This window comes from Sturnus vulgaris, chromosome 14, assembly GCF_052056855.1.
Source record: "Sturnus vulgaris isolate bStuVul1 chromosome 14, bStuVul1.hap1, whole genome shotgun sequence".
NCBI classification, from domain to species: Eukaryota; Metazoa; Chordata; class Aves; order Passeriformes; family Sturnidae; genus Sturnus; species Sturnus vulgaris.
The window spans coordinates 6,752,844-6,773,038 of NC_142256.1; the positions used below are offsets into that span (position 1 = coordinate 6,752,844).

General features: G+C 39.4%; 1 protein-coding gene across 3 annotated transcripts in view; it reads right to left on the reverse strand.

The window, feature by feature from the left end:
* The window catches only part of DIAPH2 (diaphanous related formin 2), a 166,297-nt gene that overhangs the window by 104,783 nt on the left and 41,319 nt on the right, over positions 1 to 20,195 (reverse strand). For all 3 annotated transcript variants that reach the window (XM_088173060.1, XM_088173059.1, XM_088173058.1), the window contains 3 exons: positions 4,707 to 4,808; positions 4,242 to 4,336; positions 2,375 to 2,476 (listed from right to left, as the gene is read on the reverse strand). In XM_088173060.1, coding sequence (XP_088029186.1) covers positions 2,375 to 2,476; positions 4,242 to 4,336; positions 4,707 to 4,808 — 299 coding nt within the window. The remainder of the gene's footprint in view (positions 1 to 2,374; positions 2,477 to 4,241; positions 4,337 to 4,706; positions 4,809 to 20,195) is intronic.

Here is a 20,195-nt window from a genome sequence, read left to right on the forward strand (position 1 = left end):
CTCTCGACTTTGTCTAGTCAGTGTTTCCTGAGAAACACAAATCCCTGGGACAGTGACCGTGGCCAGGCTGGGCAATCAGGGAAAACTCCCCTGGATTTTCAGGAAGGAAAAGGCAAAGCCCAGCCTTGGAAGAGCAGGAACCCCAAAAATGGGGAATCCACGAGCCCCAGGCAGGGAGAGCAGCCCAGGCCAGAAACAGCAGCTGGGGGATGTCTGTGAAAGGGAATTGTAAAATTCTCTTTTTAAATGTAAAATTAATTCCTTTTTTTTTAAATGTAAAAGGAAGGAGCAGGGCAGGAAATGATCCCAGTCAGGACCAGGGTGAAGCTCTACAGAATTTCCAGCAGCCAAAAGGAGAAATTCCTCCAGAGCCCCTCAAACCAAGGCCATGGGGCACAATATTCCCAATTTCTTTGTGGATTTTCTGCAGGAAACTGAACAGAATTCCCAAATATCAGAGGCTTCCTTTATCCTAATCCCTTCACCCTGCCTGATCCCATTGTGCTTTTCCCTTCAACACACTCCAGATTTTCTCCCTGCACAAAACCCAAAGGATTTCTCACTTTGAGATAATAGCTAGGTAGGGGGAATAGCCAGAAATAGGTGTATCTAGAAAATAATATATAATACTATCATAAAATATCAAATTATGATGTTATTATAAAATAATAACATTCTTCATATCATTAATTATATTATTAACATATTACCTAATTATAATATATAATAAACAATATGTAATATGTAATATATAATACATATTATATATGTCATACATAATATATATTATATACTATATATTACATGTTAAGTATGTTACATATAATATATAATATTTATAATACATAATTATATTAATAATACAGTACCTAATTAATCATAAATATATTATATATGATAATTAAAATACATAATTATATTAACATATTACATAATATGTTAATTATGTAATATTATTATACATGGACTATTTTAAGAACTAATTACATTTCTACTATTATTTTAAAATATATATAATATATAAATCACAATATCTCTATATACCCATAATATATCCATAGATAAAACTTACAGATAAGTTTTGATCTATCTAAACACACAGCACATTGATATATTTATATTCTATGCATGCTATTATTGCTTCAAATAAAGCAGCAAATGTGCATTTATAGAGATTTTTAGATTGTGACTGAACAATAAATGGCAACTTCTTGCAGCAAGGCTAACAATGTATCCCACTTGTACCAAAATTCCTCATCTTTGTTTGGAAAGGAAAGATTTTTGGGATTTTACACCTTTTATTAAAAATCTGGAAATCAACAGGCTAAAGTTTTTCAAAAGAAGCCACTGACCATCTTTCATTTTCTAGATCCTCTCCAAAAATCTCATTTGGACAAATCATATTCTGTTACTTCCCCAACCAAAAAATAATATTAAAAAAAAACCACTCAAAGGCACTTCTGAAGCCCAATGATGCTCAAATCAGAACTTTTTGGTTAAAAAAAGTCTTTTCAGAGGCCTCAGTTTGTGTTTGAATGGATTTTAAAGGGTCAGAAATGCAGCAGGAGCAAAGGCAGCCCGTGTGCAGTTTTGATAAACACTGAGCAAGGCAAGGGAAAACAGGAGCTCCTTTTCCTAAAGACCCCCCAGACCTTTGGGAGCCCAGGAGCTCAATGGATGTCCAAGGGCTGGCACAGAACTCAGCAGAATAGATGAAATAATTTCTGTAAATTCTGGAATTTCCTGCCAGGAGAGGCCCCAGCCACCCCAAAACTGAGCCCTGCAAGGAGCAGGACAAGCTCCACTTCCATTTCCAGTGTAAATTCACCCCTCTCCCCAAGGCAGCCTGCTGCTCTGTGGGTGTAAAAATACAGATTTTTATCTGTGTATGCATAGAAAATATGGATATGGGCACATTAACTCTTTCAGCTGTTCACAAAACAAATTTATCAGAGCTGTCAATGCCGTGGGGTATCCATGGATTTTTGGAGATTGATCTGCTTGAAGGCAGAGGGTTTTTCAGAACTGTTCAATAAATATTCAGGGCAAGACAGAAAGACAAAAAATGGGGTGTGGCACAGGAGTGCCTGTTGCTTTTAATGCTGTACTGTAATTTCACCCAGAAACACACCCAGAATCACAGGGTTCACACTGCAAAGCACCCTAAGGATCACCTGGGTCCACCCCTGGCTGGAACCTTATTAATACATATTAAAGAGATTTTTTTTTTTATTATTTTATTGTTATTTATTTTTTTCCTACCGCAGAACTTATTAAAAAAAAAAAAAAAAAAAAAAAAGATTTTATCCCTCAATTTGTTTCTCTTTATGTGCCAAAATGGAACTGTGCAGTTAATCCTTGCATTAATACATACCACAACTCCAAATTGCTCTGGCTCAGCGAGATCATTATATTCATCCTTTAATTCAGCTAAGGCATTGAGTTCTTTCTGCTCAGGAAGATTCTTCACCAGGTTCTAAAACAAACAAGGCATTAGATCAAATTTGTTACATTCAACTACCTAAGATATTAAAAAAAAAAAAAAAAAAAAATCACTTAAAATAGCACAACATGGAAATGCAGGAGGAAATTACGGGACGCTTATTTTATTTAACGTTATATCAACAAATCAAAGCAGTAATTATTTAATACAGACATCAACTGCTCTGCTCCAGTCTCTGATTTGAAGAATGTATTAAAAGGTTAGAGTATCATTTTTCAGGGTGTGACAGCACCAAGGAGTTTTGTCTCTCTGCAATCTCCTTTTGCCCTAAAGGTTGCATCATGCTCGTTAAATATCAATCAAGAAATAACTGGTCTGTGTAAAATATGACAAAAGGAGCAAAAAAGAAAAATGACAACCATTAGACATTCAAATTATCTGTGCACAAAGTACACTTAAAAATACCTGACAAAAAAAACCAAAAAACCCTCAACATCCCAAAATTGTACAGATTTTTGGATGGCAAATATACAGGAGGTCAGGAAAAAGTTTAATTTGCTTGCAGTCTTATCCCAGAGAAAATTGTGAGTTATTGTATGATCTTGAGGTGTCAAAATAAAAATACTGGTTCATAAATCTCATAAGTATTTAAAATATTGATATTAAGACTGAATAACAGTTTGTTTTAAGAAATACTCAGTAAAAAGGTAGATTTGCATTTAATGTGTTTTTTTAAATAATGCATTAAATATTGCATTTTTAGAAGTGTAGCTTGCATTTAATATATAATATTTTCACATGTAAATAAGTTGAAATCTAAACAATAAATGCATTTGTAGTAGAGCAAATCAATATGAAGCTACTCTGCACTTGAGCTATCTGAGCTGGGGTTGTTCCTCTCCCTTGATTTTTGATTTTACTAAACCTGAAGGTTTCTAAATTATCTGATCTGACATCTCTGATCAATAAACCAAGTCCTCAATAAAATTAGGACTTTGCTTTTATTTTCAAACACTGAGGCAACTCAGTTTAGACCAGAGTCCCCAGAATAACCATTCTGCAGGTGCAAAAAAGGAAGAAGAAATTAATTTAGAAAACCTTGGGGGAAGGGGACAAAGGTGCAAACAGGAGGCAGGGAAGGATGAAAGGACAAACTGAGGTGTGGTGGCAGGAACCTGAATCAGTGCATGATGTGAAATAAAACAACACCATAAATTAGCAGGGCTGGGGTTGTTAAATCTGGGTGATTTTTGGGTTTCCAAGCTCCTGGACTGTCACACCTCAGGGCCATGAGCACACTCGTCCCTCCTGGAGGGATGCAAAGGAGCTGAGCCCATCCCAGCCTTCCTGCTCAGACATTTGGGGCTCCAGAGGAGACCAAGCAGGTTTGATTTCCAAGGTTTGGAGTGGCAGCAGTGTCCTGAAACACTGGAAGCAGGAATTTCATCTCTGCACCAGCTCTGCCTCTCCAGTGAGAGCTGCTTCCATAAGAAACCTCCTGAAATTTCATTATGCACCAGCCTGAACCATCTCCAGCTTGTTTTCAAAGCTGAAACATCAGAATTCTCCAAGATTTCCTTTTGGAATGGGGGATTCCAAGGAATTGTGTTGTTACCAGTGCCTTTGGAAGGCAGTTTTAGGGTTACATGTGACCACATTCAAAGCAGAAATAAAAATAATCAAACACAACTGATACCCTGCAGCTGATACCCTGTGTTACTCTTGAATTCTTTCTCCTTCCTGCCATTTTTCTGGGAAAAAATGAGCTATAAGCAAAAGCAGAGGTGTTTTCACATACCTGAATCAAGGATTCACTCAGCTTCTCCTCATCCACCTCTAAAATGATATTTTTTATTTCTTCATAAGGCAAACGGAAGGAACCCAAAAATATTGCTGAAATTCAGTGATACATCATTAGAATCACAAAGGTCAAAAAAGATCAATATACAAAGGCAAACCATTTCTAGCAATTAATAAAATCAAATCTCCATCTAAATTGTGTTTCACACTCAAGTCCCCCATATAAACAAAGGCAAGCTAGGCACACTGTTGCCCATTAAATCATTTTTCCATGTTACTTTTTGTCATTTTTCCCAAGTTATACAGTGAATTCAGAAAGTGATTTAAACACCTCTGAATTTAAGACTGTGTTCAAATTAGCAGTTTTTAGCAAAATCCATTGCACATGTGAACCAAAATAACAATTCCCAAACAGTGAGGTGGAGATGCTAATTAGTGACCTAATGCCCTTTGCATCACTTACATAAATTTTGTGCAGATTTTCCATCCAAAACTCTTAATTCTTTGATCTTCTTCTTGGACTGAGCTGCTTTCTTTTCTTCTGATTCTTCTACAGGCTTTTTGGCTGGAAAGTAGGTATTTATTAAATTCTATTCATTATGACAACTGTTCAATCTTAGCTAACAGCAAGTCCATTAGCAAGCCACAATAATAAATCTTTTCCAATCAGTTCAAGGCAAAGTGACTGCACTGCCCCAACCTACTGTAAAATATCCAAACAAAGCAAATGTCCAAAACTGAAAGGAACAAGAAATAAAAATATGACAAGGAACAATTTTCCCAAGCAGTAGCAAATAATATTTATGTATTTTAACCCAGGAAATTTCACTTCAGCTCCAATTCATGGCAAGCATTTTTAAAAATACAGGGATTTGGTGTTACCTCAAAGTACATGAGTGCCCTCTATTGAAACATGAATAATATTTAGGAATTCTTCATCCAAAACCAACAACATAAATCATTTGATATTTATCACACTGAACAAAGGTATGTTTTTCATTAATTTTTATTAATGTATGTTGTCAGTGGTAGAGAGCAAAACTAAGAAAACAGTGTATATTTTTAAGTGATTTCTTTTAAATTAGCAAGACTCACTAGCCTTATAATCAGCACTTTAAATTATATGGAAATAAATGTGGCATTGGAGTACCTAAAAATATAAGCTGATTTTTTGCATAATTTAAAACAGTCAATTTTCACAGAATTTTCTTAAGCATTAAATAAACCCATTAACAAGGATTTATTTCCTTTTAAATATCACATAACATATTTGGCACTGAAGGAATAGAATCTTAATGTGCTTAACATTAATTGAACTTAATGAATATTTTAAGTCATTCAAAAGTAACTGAAAAACTGGAAAGTCAAATTAAGATGAAGTTTCAAGCAGACTGAATAGAGTTTTGTTCTCTGAGCACTATTTTTTTGTTTCACTGTAATGAGCCACAATGGGTTTCATTACAGGTATTTCCTAAGGAAAAAAATGTTAATTTTTAGTGTGAAGAATAATGTAAAATCTCAGTTTCAATTTCTTCATTAAAAAAATAAAAGTATGTAAAATATAAAAATTTGTCTCCTTGCACCCATTTCCACCAGGAAAACATTTGGCATAAAGGAAATTCTGCTGGGTTTAGAGCCCTGAATAATCAAATTTCTCTTGGGCATGTCCATGCCAGCTCTAACTGAGGCAGCCCCAGGCAGTGCCTCAGCCCCAGCAACCTCTGAAAGGCCCAAATCAGAGAAAACCGAACAGAAAAGATGATTAAACAACAAAAGAACCCTGTTCTCCCTTGCCCTGCACATCACCAGAAAACTCCCCCAGCACTGACCCCTCAGCTCTAAAATCCTAAAGTGACATTTCACCCATTAATCAGGCCCTTAGCACTAATTGTTCTCAATTAAACAAGGAAATAACACCGGGTGCTCAACAACACAAAGGAGAAAAAAAAAAAAAACAGCCAAGAGTTAAAGCTGAGCTGTCCCATGGGGAGTGAGGAATTCTGTTCCATCACAGACACAGCTGAGCACAGGGACCCAGGGACACAGGGACCCAGGGACACGAGTGACCCACTGCCACAGGGACCCAGGGACACGAGTGACCCACTGCCACAGGGACCCAGGGACACGAGTGACCCACTGCCAACTGGATCTGCTCAGGAATTCAACCCTCCAGACCTCCACGGATGGAGGTTTCAAAGCCCTCAACACCACACACAGATTTGTCTATTTGGGGAGCAAAGACCAAACCTGCATGAAACACACACAGCCAGCTCCTTGGCTTGCAAAGTGCAGGAGTAAGAGTTGAAAAGAGAACAGTTGTAATAAATGTTTTTGTTACCAAATATCACTTCACAGAAACTTTTTTCCTCCAGGGGTGATTGCTGTTAATCACAAAGAGCAAGCAGCAAACTCCTCTGTGAGCAAGAGTTCAAGGGCAAAGGTGCCACCCCAGCCCGATACCAAACGGGTATGAAGTTATTCAGCTGCTACAGCACCAAAAAAATAAAGTGGTTTGGGGTTGAGGCACATAACACTTTATAAACGGACATGCAGGGGGGCAGTGAGGCAGAAGTCACAACAGGAACTGTGCCTGTGCAGGGCACAGAGCCAGCTTCCCTTATCACCCTCCTCACCTGTGTGCAGGTGCACTCCTCTGTTGGTTATAAAATCAGGAACTGCATTTACACCACAGCAGATCACACATCCCAAAGTTTCATAACAAACCACTCTGACCTACTCAAGCCTGAAGGGCTGCAACACCACTGCTTGTATCATCCATTTAACAAACACTCATGTGTGGGTTAAAGTTTTTCTACTTGAAAAAAGCCAGAGAATATGTTCTTTCCAAAAAGTTCTCACTTTCCACACATGTAACTTCAAAGTTCATTTGATGCCAGTTGACAAAAACCAGAGAAAACACTGGAACCAGATGATGATGTGACTACAGCCCCAATACAGCATCAACAGCAATCTCAGCAAACCCAAATTCACAGAGACACCACAACAGTTCTGGATTGGGAGCTCCTCGAATCTCTCCAGCACCGTTTCAGCTGAGCTGCAGATGCCATGGAGCATCAGGGAGCTCTCCAAAGCCATGCTCATCCCTCTTCTGCCACAGGCTCTGATCACAAAATCCATTCCAGCACTGATTCAACTGTAACACAACCACGGATTATGGAGTTTGAAAAATAATTAACTCAATTAAAAAGATACTTGATACTTTCCAGAATTCAATACACCATTGCTGACCAACCTCCCTCCCCTCGTCAGGTTCTCCTTTCACAAGTGCCTGTTTAAAGATAAAACACTTTTTGGTTTGATGCCACAGAACCAAAGGGAGAGATGAAAGAAGGATTTTATAGCAGACAGCACAGGGCAGCTCAGAAAAGCAAGATGAAAAATCAATCTGGAAGCTAAAGCAGCTGTATTACTTCATACAGACCTTGGAGTTCAGTGCTGTGATTATTCATTACAGCACTTTGATAATGGTACTGCCTTACATCTTCATTCAAAATCAGCTTTTTTTCCAAACCAACAGGTCTTACAGACAGCACTGAGAGCTGGTGGCTGCCATAGCCAGCTTTGCATGCAGAAATGGGCAGAGTTTAAAAGAAAAGGTGTAGCAGAGGGGAACCTTCCTCACTGCCTGACCAATGCTGAGGCAATAAAGCCCTGAGAGTGAGCTCAGTGTGGAGCACTCAGTGAAACTGCTCAGCCACTACTGCACATCCACCTGCACCTGGCCTGGGTGGGCTTTTCTGCATCATTTCCCTCCAAGGAGGCAGAAGAGCGAGAGGGGAGGAGGAGAGCCACTAGGACAAAGCCAAAGGAGGGCATGTGCCAGCTTTAGCACACCAGAAAACACAGATGCAAACACCAACACTCCATCCCTTACTTCTAATTTAGAGCTCTCTTAAGTGAGCAATAATAAATTTGTTTATCAGTGTTGGAGGGGAAAAGCTGATGCAAGATGCTGCAAGGCATTGTTTGCTGTTTATGTGACATTTCCCAGAGCATGTGCAGCTCAGCTGGGCCTGCAGTGATTCCTTCAGCTGGGAACTCCTCTAATCCCACTGCAAGAGCCCTGCCTGGAACCCTTCAAACCCACCCAGGGTTTACAACATGTTATGTGAGTTTAAAACACATTAAGCAAGGCTAATGATAATGGTGGCCAAGAACATACACAAACAGGTTGAAATACTTGAGAGACTTAATTAGGAAAAATTTCTACCACAAGTACTTTTGTACTTCAGTAGTAAAAAAAAAAAATAAGAAATATACATTATTCTTGAAAATTATCATTTTACACCTGTTCATTAATTTAGCTACTGAATAGCATTAGAAGTGGCCATGACTAGTTTTTTGAAATATATATGATTATATTTAATGATACTGAAGCTGTTGAAGCATTTTATTATGAAATGTCCAGTTCATATGAAATTCTCTTCTTTCTTTAAATTATTAATGAAAGACTTTAATAAAGAATTAACAGCAAAGACTGTCAGTCATGAATAAGATGAGGATGAAAATTAAAGGGAGATAAAAAGGTGTACACTGAACTAAAGCAGATATTTAGGTGAACTTTAGCCTACCTTAACCTGAGCCTAAGTCTCCAATTTCTGCCAAGTCTGTACACACAGTGAACAAAAACATCCTTACATTGTCATGGGAAACCAAGGAGTAATTTCATCTTATTTCCATCTGGCAAGTGGCTTCCCAATTGCATTTACCAGTATTTGGCAGCAAAAGTAAATATAGAAAAGAAATTCACTGCTTTGTTACTCCCTCTACCTGAGAGAAGAGCTATGGTTAGTACAGGAGGAAAAAATTAAGTGTACATACAATTGTGAGGGATGTAAACTACACACACAAGAATAGATTTGAGCAGTTGAAAGTAATAATTCCATTGAATTTACCCCCTCCAAAAAAAAAAAAAAAAAACAACCCTGATGTGATATGACTTGGTAGAAAAATGAAATAAGGAGCTAGGAATGCCATGGGAAGATTAGAAAGTAATTTGTAGCACAAAAGTTCAGTAAATTATTTTGCAACACAATAAAACTTCTCCAAGTCTGGCTTGACTGATCACCTTGGAATGCTACTGATAGTGTTCCATTTCTGTGTGTATTCCTGGAGACACTCAAAAATGGAAATAAAAGTCAAATGAAAGGGGAGAAGGAGGGAAATCAAACACAAAGGAGTCTCAAATTTGCACTTATTGTTTTCCCTCAGCAATTCACCCACCCGAGGGTGGCCCTTGGTGTGCCCACAGCATTCCCAGGCTGGAATAACCCAGGGAATGGGACTGGAGCACAGCTGGGGCACAGCTGGAGCACAGCTGGGGCACAGCCTGACCTCCCCCAGCCACCTGCAAGGCACAACAGACCAACCACGAGCTCTGCCCAAGTTTGGGAGCTCAAAGCCAAGTGCACAAACAACCTGAGCATCAACAAGAGCAAACGTGTCCATGGGCTCAGGGAATGCTCAGGCTGGAAAAGCTCTCCAAGGTCCTTCAGTCCAGGCAGCAGCCCAGCACCACCATGAGCTCAAGTGCCACCTCCAGGAGTTTTTATCCAACCAACATCTCCAGGAGTTTTTACCAAACACCTCCAGGATGCCCATGGCCCTGTCCCATGTCCCTGTGTTAATTAATTCTTGCCAACCCTTTGTGTGAGGCCATTTTTGCTGCTGTGCAATCCCAACCTGCCCTGGTGCTGTTTCCTTTCCTCTGCTCCTGCCCCTCGTTACCTGGAGAAGCAGAGCCCTGACAACAAGGAGAAAACACCAGTGGCAGCTCAGCAAAGCAGTGAGCAAGGAGGAATTCCCCACCCAGTGACACAGAAAATACTCAGAGAATCCCAGAGGAGAGACTGGGAGAGGCCCCAGCTCCCAGACACTCCAGGAACCCTGCAGGAACATGTGCCATGCAATTCATGAGCTGCACACACTGAGATCAAGGTGCTTTGGCACCTAAATTCATTCACAGCCTTCACTCTGGCGTTTTGGGCTCTAACTTGGACAAGCAGCAAACAGTTTCCCCAAATATCCAGCGAGAAATGCAAGAGCATCAGCAGATGTCAGCCACGCCTCCTGTCAATTCAGGCAGCAGCTGGGGGATCTCGTGTTTATTCCCGATGCCACCTGGCATTTTTCAGTTCACCTAAAATCACTCAGTTACCAATTCCTGAAGCAAAATTAATTAAGCACTCCTGCTGTCACTCTGTCCTTTCTGCAATCAGAAAAGCTCAGTACCTGGTACAGCAATAAAAAAAGAATTATTACAAAGCAAGCAATTGATCTAAAAGAGAACCTTACACTGAGCTCTCAAGATAAAAAAAAAAAAAAAAACATAAAAAAAAATAAAACTAGCAGGAAGGAAAAAACATGGAACCTCTTGCAATCTTGTGTGCTTTTTGCCTAATTAATGTAATCAAGCTGAAGGAAGTGGCAACAACCCAACAAATTATGCTCTGTGGAAGAATAAAAAAGATCGTAACTTAGTTTTACAAATTAGTTTTGCAAAAAAAAAAAGTAACAGGGGATCTGTATTCCTATTAATTGTTCTTATAATTGATTGCTACTTTATTTGACCACCACATTTAATTACTACTATTTATTTCACATGAAATATTCCTTGCTCTGTTAAAATTGCCCTAAAATGGTTGTAAATAATCTAACTGTCAATCCCTAGCAAGAACTTGTGCAGCAAAGTTGTGCAGCTAAAGTGGCCTTAATTACCCACTCTGTATTGGGATGACTTTCAGCTTTCTATCAACAGCATCAAGGAGATGCTTGGGCCATAAAAATAAAATAAAAAAAACCCAAAACAACCCCAAATGTACCCACACCCGATTTTGCCCCCTTCTATTTCCTGTCCAAGATGCTGCTTTTGCTGTAAGGCAGTAAGGAAATATTAACAATTCACGACACACAAATGGTCACAGAAATAGAGATGAACATTAGAAATCAAACAACAGCAGGCAAAGAAGGATTAAACTGAAAATATCCTCCCTGGGCCTCATTTGCTGGGTTGGAGATGTGCTGTAAGACGCTGCAATCAAACCCAGCAGCCTTGGCCATCACCTCCTCTCTGCTGTTCTCTCCATGAATATTGAAATCTCAGAAAGCCCCAGAGCAGCTCCAAGCTGTCCCCTGGAGGAGAATCCCAGCTCCAGGATTTGCTGATCCTTGGGGTGTGGTGGCCACTGCACAGCCCCAGTGTCAGGGTGGCACCAGGACATTGGTCCCTGCGTGTCACAACTCCCACGGCAGCCTCTGCTCTGGGCCACCCCAGGTTTGCCCCTGTAAATAAAATCTGCCCATAGGAGCATTTCTAATTTAAACAGTCACGTGCCCCAGTTTTATTTTTTAACTCTCACATCAGGCCACCAGCACCACCAAAGTGAGACAGGACAGCTGGCATCATTTCCCAGGTTCTCATGGGTTTATGATCCATACAAGTTTCAAAAGTAAAAAAAACCCACAAAACTATCAAGACTCAGGGAAAAAAAGTCATTAAACTGCTGTCATATTTTACCAAGATTCTAACAAGCTCATTTTCTTTTATTACTATGAGAAGTCTAATAAATAGGTATCTTTTAAATTATTACTTCACCTACTGTTCCCCTTGATGAAGCCCATAAAAAGCTCACCTTCACAAACAAACACACTGATGGGAATCACATTTTCCAAAGGAACTTTCCAAATTATGAAGCTAAGATCCCAAGATCCAAAAATCCTTTTATACAGTCAAGTTAATTAGATACTGGTGTTTAACTGAACACACTAAAACGTTGGTAAAAATGAAGTGATAAATTGATTTCTTCTATCACTGTCATATCTGACATTTAATAATCCTGACTAAATATTGAAGCACTAAGTAAAACACACATGTCCAAACAGACATTTTTACATTCTCTTCCTTTCTGAAGTATTTCTCTATCATCAAGGTTTTAAATAAACATGCATGCAAAACACTTAGACACATTAAATTCCATATTGCTTTTCAGTGTAATGTATCCTGGTTATACACTGCCCTACAATCAAATATACAATGTGACATTTCCACTGACTTAGTACACAAGAAATTTGGGTTTATGTTTAGTTAAAAGAATCTTATTCTCCTATTCAGAGTACAAAAAAAAAAAAAAAAAAAAGCATTCAGAGGCACCAGAGCCAAAGCAGAACTTCACAGAGCAAAAGGACCACATTAAAAATAATTGGGAAATGATCTGTCTTAATAGATTCCATTAATTCCAGCAGTAAAAGTCAGTACCCCATGAGGTTGACTGGTAAGCACAGCTTTGATAGCTGATCAATAGAAAAAAAAGGAGAAAAAGATGAATGTTGGGAAATGAGTCCTCCATAAACAAATGTTTAAAGTGGCTTTGTGGTGGATGGTATCCAGTGAACGTGATGAGCTGCATGGGAGCTGTACAAAGCAACCTTGTCACACATCAACACAGATGCTGGGAACCCCTGGAGCAGAATTCCTTGCTTGGAGCAGCCACATCAGGGAGCATTGCCCATTCTCCCCATCACCTCAACAAGGACAGCCCAAAAGTCTCAAAATCCTGGGACACTGGAACGTTTCTGGCACCCTAATGTCACTCTGAGGAACAAACAGCAAGGCAGGCAGTTGGTGACAATGCCATCTGTGAGTGGCCCTCAGTCAATGGGGGGACCCACAGGTATTTTTTGGGTGATGGCCAGATGGATGTATGGATGTTTCACTCTGTCTTCTGTGGATCATGCACAGTTTGGGTCTGCCTCTCTGGGCAGTCTTTGAAAGCACAGAGAAATAAATATAAATTAGCTACTAATGAGACTCTCAATGAGACAAAAAGGAGGCAGCAAAGCAGGATGCCCAGAAGCAGCAGGGTTAAAACTCTGCAGAACAACACGTGTTTGAAACAGAGAAGTGCAACGGCACAGGTTATAAATGCTGAAAGATCCTGAGTCCACTGAAGACAAAACACAACCAAGACTTCACTCCGTGTAAAGATGTGACCTCTGGCTTTGCAAAAACATCAACTGCTGGCAGCTGAGAAGTCTTTGTGTCTCATTGATCCTGTGTACACCAAGCAGCAGGCATTTAATGTATATTAACATGTATTTACTCTTCTCACTGAGCATCTGCTCCCAGTCACCTGCTGAGGAGGAAACCCCGGGCTCAGCCAGCCTGGGGTGGTTGTTGTGTTACCTCCACCTCAGATTTACCTTGGAAAAGCTTTCTTGGGGTCCAGGTGTCCCCAAGTGCTCTGAACACACACAGGCAATGATGATCTGCCTTCAAGACACACACACACAGGATAAATTCCTGCCCCATTAGAGCATTATTCTTGGGGGACCTCCAGGGTACTAAAATGAAGCTCTTGCATTGCAGCACAATAAAAGCAGCAGCACCAGGCTCCCCTGCTCACCTCAGCACATCCTGCACAGGCAGCACCCACTGGACATTGTGAATTTAGCAGCTGGAACCCGTGCTCTGATTACCTTCTCTATTGCCAAAATGGGCAAAATGTGCACAGAGCAAAATGTGGCTCAAGGGATTCATTAAGAAGGCAAGGTCTCCGTGCTAATGATCCAAGTCTTCAATGAAACAACAACAAAAGTCAAAGAAAACTTTGACATTTATTCCACAGGCACTCCCATTCAGAATATGCAACTTAATGATAATTCCACACTGACTTTTACCATGTGGAACTTGGTGCTTTTAGGAAGCCTTTAAGCCACAGCCTTTTCACAGTGGGAAATTATTCTGTAGCAGCATTCTCCAATAATTACATTCCCACCTTACAGAGCAGAATAAAGCACCTGAAAGGAAGAAGTTTCAGAGACATTTCAGCTTCTCACGTTGCACAAGACACACAACACTCACACAATATGGAGAGTTGTAATTATAGCTTTACATCCATTTGAGATGATTAATAAGTAATTCAAAAAGCTGATACTTTTGTTACTATCTATACTAATGCCTATGTACCTAGTATTTTCAATTTCTCAATGAATTCAGCGACTTAATAGCATGATTGTTCACTTTTAATCCTTTAGATAGCTTTTGAATATCTCTTTCTCCAAAGAACCTTTATTCACGTGGCTAACAGAACTATCCTTGCTCTTCTAGAAATTCCTGCAGCAGCAGATATTCTGTCCAAAGCATCCTGGAACAGCATTACAGGTGAAGCAACTATCACTCAGAGAAATGTTCCATGTCAACAGCAGATGACACATTTTTGGGTTTTTTTTTTTGGTCAGCAATAAGAAAGGAAAAACAGTTTTGCACATAAAACATAAAATCCATGGAGAGGGCATCATTTTTCTACAAACACAGAAACACTGCAGGTCAGCACAGTGAGCAACTGGAACCAGGCCATGAATCAGACACATTTTGTCAGTTTATGCTTTTGCAGGAAAGAAAAAAAAAAATCCACATTCTATTTCTTTTGATGGAAAGTAGATTTAGGAGAAAGTGTAGGATGTGCTAACCATGGTTCTGCTGAAAAATGCAGGGGACATCTCTTCAATAGAGCCTTGAAAGAGCAATTTCACCACTAAGACCATAAATTGTGCTTATAACCGTGGCTTTGTTTATGGTGGGGTTTTATTTATTTAAGCAAATACATTGTTATTCCTAGAACTCTGCTGGAAGTCTTCAAGAGAGTGAAATATCTGTGCATAATCTATTTAATAGTCAGCACCAACTGTCCTGGAAAGTAGCTGGGCTGCTCTCCATCCTTTCCTCTAGACTTTTTTATTTTTCCCCTACTTGACTTGGGTCACAAATTCCCAGCCAATGTTCAGTTGAAGAACCTGCACTGGAGCACTCAGCTGGAGTTTCCTTTAGCAACACTGAGGAAATGGTCAGAAAAAACTATTTACAGCTACAAATACCTCAGAAGGCAAGAGGAATTGCTTTTAAACCATTCTGCACAGAATTACTGAATACAGACCTAGAACTGACCTCCAGCTCCTCATCAGTGTCTGTTATGTACATTTACAGATTTTATAGATATTATGTGTATGACAGATAGCAATGCTTGCACATGAAAGAGAAGCCACACTTGAGCAAAGTGGCCACAGTGGAGAATCTCAACAGTTCAGTGAACAAAGGATTGCTGTCAAATCCACAGAATGATTCAATCATAAAATCACAGAATGGTTTGGATTGGAATGGACCTTAAAGATCTTGTTCCAACCCCTGCCATGGGCAGGGACCCCTTCCACCAGGGCTGCTCAGAGCTCCAGCCAGCCTGGCCTTGGACACTCCATGGTCAGAGTAACTGGATTCGTATTAAATCGATTTTTAGACCATCTAACCTAAATTCCCATGAAAAATGCAGTTGCATACTTGAAGAGGAGCATCTTTTGCAGGTTATTCTTTCTGTTTTGACATTAGAGAAAGCATTCTTCTCAGTCTAATCTCTTTATTTATTCATACAGAAGGGGTTTTTATTCCAGAAATATAGATTTCTATTTGTTTAAAAACAAACCAACCCCATTTCTTTTCGCAGTTCAACACAGATCCTTTTTTCAATTCAACTTGAGAATTTCTTTTTCATTGAATTCATAGAAAAAAAAAAAAAATACTCCCTGTAAGAGCATTATAGATCAAGACTGCTTCATGAATGTATTCATATTTCATGCTAATTAGTCTTTGTACACAATCCCAGTGTCTGCAGTGCCAGTCCATGTGTCTCTGTCCTCAGCTCCTCGTTCAGTGTGTGCTGGGCTTGCTTTGAGCACTGCATCACCAAACCCCCATCACACATTTGGGAATGCAGGGCTGCCTTGTTTCCCCCTGCTGCATTCCAGCAAGCTCACACACACAAAAGCTCCAGATCCTCAGAAAAAACGAGCCATGGAGGAGGCACAGAAGGCACCAAGCCTGACCAGAGTGATCACACAGCAGGCTGCAATTCCAGACTTCTGGATTATGTGGGCAATGAACATAAAGAAAAAAAAGCTTCTTACACTTCTCTAATGGGAACCTCCAACACCTTAGATGTTGGAAAAAAACCCACTGAACCAATTTCCTCTGTAGCAAAAACCCAGTGCCTTTGAGAGCTCAAAATCCCTTGGCTTTTTTTTTTTTTTATAGTCACAACTGCTCTTTCAGCTTCTCTTCAAGATTTTCATTTTCATATTCTGAGAGTTCAGATATAACAAATAAATACATGAATTCTGCAAGCAACCACCCAAAATATATCAACTATAGCCAAGACAACTCAGTCATAACACTGTTATAAATACACAGAAGAGGTTTTTTTAGACAATACCTGTCTGTCCCCACTCCAATTCTATTTCAATTCTCTTGAAATCCTTCTGGTGAAGCTTTCTGATAAAACTACTAATTGAAACTTGCAGAAAATCTGTGCAGCAGGGGTTTTGATACTAATATTTTCGAGAAGTTTTTCAGTGCCAGAGATTTCTTCACCAAAAGATGGCCTTGAAGGAGGCACACACCAATCTCCAATGTCAGTGCCATGGGGCACTGAAAAGGCAGGTAGATCATCAGTTTAAAAATATTATAGAATATTTATAATATTATATCTATATAATATGCTGTGTCTACTAGATAATCAGTGGAGAAGTACTCCAGTCATCCAGCAGGATTCCTCATTTCAGACCCTGCTCCTCAGTCTCCAGCAGGGAGCTCTGCCCTGTCCCAGTGATGTCCAGAAGGGTTCAGCACTGCAAATGAAACCAGAACTGAGGGAATGGCCTCCACATGGAGCATCTGACCTGGATTCAGAACAGACAGTGCTGACTCTGAAAACGAGCTCCATTTCCACAGGAATTGTGTGAAATACATTATGCTGTACCTCCAAGCAATGCATGAATAATGACAGCAGCCTTCAAAGAATCCAGACCTCCAACCATTTCCCACCTGTCTCTGAATCTGAATGCAATTGAATTCACACACAGGCTGCTTGAATTTGATTTTCTGAAGGTGCAGTTACTGCAATCATTTATGTAATGCTGATTAGGATAATGTCCAAACTTTTCTATCAGAAATCTCTTATGGAACAACAATGCTCTGAAAAAAAATACAAACTCTGCTGCAGATGCAAAGCAAGCAAGCTCCAGGAACAGCAAACTGGAGAGAGGAAAATTTCATCCATCTGACCCATCCCCCTTGACTTTTCCCCCTTATGAACCTTCCACAAAGATTTAAAAGCAGAATCCAAAGAGAGACAATCAGAGTGTGCCACAGCCCCAGATCTGCAGTGAAATTCCTGCCTCTGTCCAACCCTAAAGCATGAACATTCTCAAAGTGTTATTTATGTAAGATTTAACAGGAAAAGAAGACAGACAAAAATAGCACAACTGACACTGAGCCTAACTTCTGAAAAAGTCTTAATAGATTTTATTTGTTCACGTGGGATATTCTTCATTCACTGTCACATGATGGAAACAAGTACAGTGAGCAGGTCACACCAACAGGATGTGCATTTCACACAGCACGTTCCTTTGACATAGAAATTTAGTTATTGAAAGGTGAACACATTAAAATGCTATTTGAAATAAAATATTAAGAATATTTACAATCTTTACCTCCTAATTGGAACTTTTGCTTTGTTTTAGACCCTTCTGAACACTATACTCATATCAGTCCTTTTGTCCCATGAGGAATGAAATAAGACTTGGAGTCTAAAGTAACTATCATTTCAGAATTAAAATATATGAAATACATCAAAACACAGAGAGACATATGTAAATCTATGCTAGATGATAATAATTTCAAGCAGCAGTTTATTTAAACCATGCAAACCTTTTTTCACCCTTGAGTTTGAGAGTTTATCTATTAGATAATCCAATAGAGAAGAAAAGGAAAGTGAAAAACAGTAAACTAATAACTCACTCCTCCTTTATGGTACTTGAATTTATTCTGTTGCTGAAAAACAACAAGTTCAAATACATCCAAAGCTGAAAACAAACCAATCTGCTGCACTTCTGTGTGAAACAGATATGATGACTGATGACCTACGTGTGCAATTGAAGGAAATGAAATTCCTCTGCCAACAGCACCTGCTGACCCTGCACTGCAAAGCTGATCCTGCTCTGCTTTGGATTCCCACCCTTCTGCAAAGGACAGGCTGAGGAGGGAAAGGAACCAAACCAACACAGCCTGAAGAATCAGCAGACCAAGGGAGCCACCTGCAGTTTGCAATCCTGAAGCAAATTCATGTTGAGTTCAGAGCATTTTCTTGCTTTTCTGTCGACAAAGCAGCGTAGAAAGCTGAGCTAGAGCAACACAGCTGGGCTTTAACAGCAGAGATTTGTGCTTTAAACTGAGCCTTGTGCCTCACACACCTACAAATACAGCTGGCTTCCAGGAAATCTGGCCACAGCTGAATTCACTGAAAGCTTGCAAATGTTGAAGCTCTCTGATGAATTCGATCTGGGCTTCTCAGCATAGAAAACTCAAAGCCATTTTTTAAAATGTTAATTGCTGCTTTTTTGTATTTACAAGTCCCAAATGGAAATGAAGGTAAAGAGTTTTCCTTCAAGTTTAATGGTGCACTGAACTATTATATATTATATACACATTATTATTTATGTACACGTTCTATACATTATATACACGATACATATAAAACCCTGAACATTTTGTTCATGTTTTGTTCAATCACAGCTTACATGGTAGTTGTGCTCTTGGCTCTTGTCCCTTCCCAATCAAATTCCCATCATGTGAAAACTCAGCTATTAAGACCTTACTTCAGTTTTGAAAACATATGAAAATTATTGTTGAATTATATTTTAGAAGTCTAATTGTAAAGCAACAGAACCCTGATGGAGAAGTTTTCCCTTGAGGCAAGTTGGATGGATAATGAATTCTGTATTGGAACAATCCCAGTAGTTACAGACTATTATGTACTAATTACTACCTTTACAGACCTACTGTACACATAATTAATTTCTTCAGAGCACTATCATTCTTGACTGGCAAAATACACAACCTAAATTACAAGAGCCAGAAATTAACATGATCCTTTAGGGAGAAAGCATTAACTTGCTTTGCAGTGTTTTGCAATTAGATCATCAATCAAACAGTGAGAAACGATTTTGATAGCAGCAGGCCCAGCACTGAGGATTGTCACAGTCCTGAGCAGGGGATGTGTCACAACCTGTCTGCAGAGTCCCAGCACTGCAGCCTTGACCTGGACCTGGCAGGAGACACTTGAGTATTCAATTCTGCAGGGATTTAACATTCCATACATGGAATGGGAGCTTTTTGACATCATATTCCACCAGGCACTGAGGACATGACCATGCTGCTGGTGCTCTCCCTTAAGTTTGGTAAAAGTGCTCGACATAACAGGACCTGCTTCCATGATTTCAAAGATTTCAGTAGGTTCTTGACAAGAACACTCATATTTTCAACTGTTAATTTCAGTTGTTGGGAGGTTTTAAAGACATTTTACAAAATTAAATCATACACACCTCCAACTCCATCAAAAAGCCCAGGTTTCCTGAGATGTATAACCACACTGAATAATATAGTAATCAAAAATTACTGTTCAACTCCATGGCAATATTTCTCCCCAAAATTATCATTTCCCTTCAGCTCTGGCTGCATTTCTCTAAAACAAACAGAATCAAACAGCAAGGCAGCTCACAGCTCAGTGATAGCCAACACCAAGTCATTTCTTGAATATGCTAAAACAAAACTACATTGAATGACAAAAATTCACCAAGTGTTTTACTCATTGCACCAAAGAACCACGAATAAAATTCAGAGATTTAATCAAATTTCAGTGCTGCAACTCACACAGAATCACAAATTTTCAATACATGTCTACACTACCATTTCTTTTACTTCAGTTACCATTCCCACTGGCATTCCAAAACTCCACAGAACACGAGACAGTAAACACTAAGTCATCCAAACTGCTTTTGGCAATTGTCAGTTTGCTTCCACTCATCCCTTTGTTTGTTTTACATGCTG